This window comes from Montipora foliosa, chromosome 4, assembly GCF_036669935.1.
Source record: "Montipora foliosa isolate CH-2021 chromosome 4, ASM3666993v2, whole genome shotgun sequence".
In the NCBI taxonomy this organism is placed as follows: Eukaryota; Metazoa; Cnidaria; class Anthozoa; order Scleractinia; family Acroporidae; genus Montipora; species Montipora foliosa.
The window spans coordinates 9,431,527-9,434,026 of record NC_090872.1 but is presented as its reverse complement, the minus strand read 5'-3'; the positions used below and the strand labels follow the sequence as shown (position 1 = coordinate 9,434,026).

The following is a 2,500-nucleotide window of genomic DNA, read 5'->3' as shown; positions in this document are numbered from 1 at the left end:
GAAATTCCTTCTTTAACCCCGGTTTGAAGATTAGTGACTCCGGCGATAAAGGTGAATTCACCTGCACTCAAAGTTGTCGGGATTGCAATTTGCAATACGCTCTTCTTGTAATTCCAGTTGGGAGCTTCAAAGAATGACTTTCGCACGAGATATTTGTCGAACTGTTCAACGTCTGTGATGTTCTGGTCCAGGCACAAGTTGACAGCTTTGGTGCCATCCGTGACCGAGCCACCGCCGATACTTATAAGCAAGTCGGCACCGGCTGCTCGAGCGGCGGCCGCAGCGGACAGCACGTCTTCTCGAGGTGAATGCGAGCGCATTCCGAACCAGGTACCAGCATGTTTCTCTCCCAGAGCCTCCTCGCACTTCTGGATTTCATCCGTCTTCGTTGCAAGCGTCCTGCTGGCTATTATGAAACATTTGGTTGCCGCTACTCTCTCGACCTCTTGCACAAGGGAATCGGCCGCTTTCCCCCAATATACTCGTTGCATCGCTGAGTTTTTCCAAACCCCTGGTGTATACTTAGCTGTCGAAAGCATTGCCATGTTGTTACACAAAGCTTCGTTTACGCAAATTTCTTCAAACCTCTGCTCTATACATCTTATTCCAAAATGGCCGCCATTCAAAAATTCTTTTGTTTTTATTCAAATAAGCCCTTGATGCCTCAACAAGGGCCAATTTGTATCCGCACAAATCAGCGGCCATTTTGGAAATAAGGTGTATTCTACGTGACTGGTATTGTTTTGCTTCTTACGTTTTACGTCACGTATTATGTGCGAAGCATGACGAAGCAAATATCCTGAAGAGGCTTTATATATATGTCTATTTCCAGTTTGTTTTTCAGTTTGTGTTTTTCGCTTCACGCCTTTCTCGACCTTTCTCCACAGTCTATCATACTGCATGGTGCAATTCTGCCGGAACACGTGATTACCGGGAGAAAGATGATGATCATCCGGCACAGTCTCCTAGTCTGCTAGAATTATTCAATTTCGATGTATGTATGACACGGACACAGGAAACCATGACAAATGACACAGATAAGATAAGTTGCAATTCTAAATGAAATGCAGTTTGGTCTGCAAAAAAGTTGCGCGACACGAATTTGAATCGTCACTTTATTACACCCATTTGAAATCATACAGTGTCGACATCAAGCGGAAAGTATGCGATTTCAGTGGAGAAAATGATCGTATGATTTGCGGCGGTAGCCTCGCAGCTCCTACAAGGTCTCACCTGATTGGAGACCACCCAAGAGCTGCGAGGTGACCCATGATTTGCGAATACATCGCTTTGATAAGAGCCTATCAGATAGTGCAAAGATTACCAGTGATTTCAAAATGACTCAAACAAAATTTGAATGTGTCACGGACTGTGTCACGCTCTTGGATTTGTTCAATGTTTGAGAATCGTGCGCATAACGCATATTGTGTTTTAAATGAACCAGCAGCTGTAAAGACATCTTTCACAATGGCGGCCAAATAAAATATTTTTCTGTTTTAAAGCCAATAAGCCTTTCTAGCCTCGCTACCATGAGCAAATTGTAAAAGAATATTTGTTTCAAAATGCAGTTATGTAAAAGAGGTCGCCATTTACGAAAGTGGTCCATACACCTTCTTCCAAAATGGCCGCCATTTTAGTATTCTTTTGTTTTCATGCAAATTGGCCAGTATGGCCTCGTTGAAGGTTAAATATTCTTTTGAATTTTACATTTGAAAGGGAGGCCATAAGGGCAAATTTGCATGGAAACAAAAGAATACTAAAATGGCGGCCATTTTGGAATAAGGTGTATTCAACTCGTCTTCTGATGACATCCAGTCGGTTGCGATGAGCTGTTAGTGGCTTCTATATAATAGTCAGTTTCAGGTGTCAGAATATATCGCCAAGGGCTCTTCAAACAGTCCTGTAGCGTACAAAAGGCTTTGCTGGGAGGTTTTCTTCCAAGTTCCTGGTTGACTTCAGTTCACACCCCAAAAGTCAACGAAGATGGAGACACTGGCGGGTTTAAAACACAGGTCACTCGTTGCAGGTCATTGTAGTACCTTTTTGAAAGTAACCCCAAACCCTCAATTTGGCTAACCCTAGACCTAAGGTTGGTTTTTAGGCTTAAGGTTTGCCAAATTGAGGGTTGGAGTTACTTTACAAAAGGTAAAACAATGACCTGTGGAATGTGACCTGTGTTTTTAGACCCGCCATGGAGGCACTCATCTGTTCACCAGATTTCAATAAGCGTCACCAAGTGTCAAAATTCTCAAGGAAATTAGTGTGAAACGGCTCTACAAAACCTCTTGTGCAACTGAAATTTTATTCCCACAAGGACTTTAACCCTTTATAGCCATTAAAGAATGTTGTATACATTAAAACGCTATTTGATTGGTGCTAACGAATCGTCCGAGTCCTCGGTGTAAAACCCTTGCTTATTATGCCACAAATTGAAATTCTTTTTTTCTCTTGTGAAACTGATTATTCCTTATCTTTATCACTGACCGATAGTTTCCCGCCA

At 42.4% G+C, this 2,500-nt stretch overlaps 2 protein-coding genes across 2 annotated transcripts in view; both read right to left on the bottom strand.

The window, feature by feature from the left end:
- Positions 1 to 545, bottom strand: part of LOC138000996 (uncharacterized) — a 1,236-nt gene extending 691 nt beyond the window's left edge. The window contains exon 1 of the mRNA XM_068847667.1: positions 1 to 545. This exon is cut by the window's left edge and continues 691 nt beyond it. Coding sequence (XP_068703768.1) covers positions 1 to 545 — 545 coding nt within the window.
- LOC137999752 (3-hydroxyacyl-CoA dehydrogenase type-2-like) overlaps positions 1 to 2,500 on the bottom strand; it is a 13,339-nt gene that overhangs the window by 1,630 nt on the left and 9,209 nt on the right. The window contains exon 4 of the mRNA XM_068845646.1: positions 1 to 2,500. This exon is cut by the window's left edge and continues 1,630 nt beyond it; it is cut by the window's right edge and continues 1,742 nt beyond it. The gene's annotated coding sequence lies outside the window, so the exon portion shown is untranslated.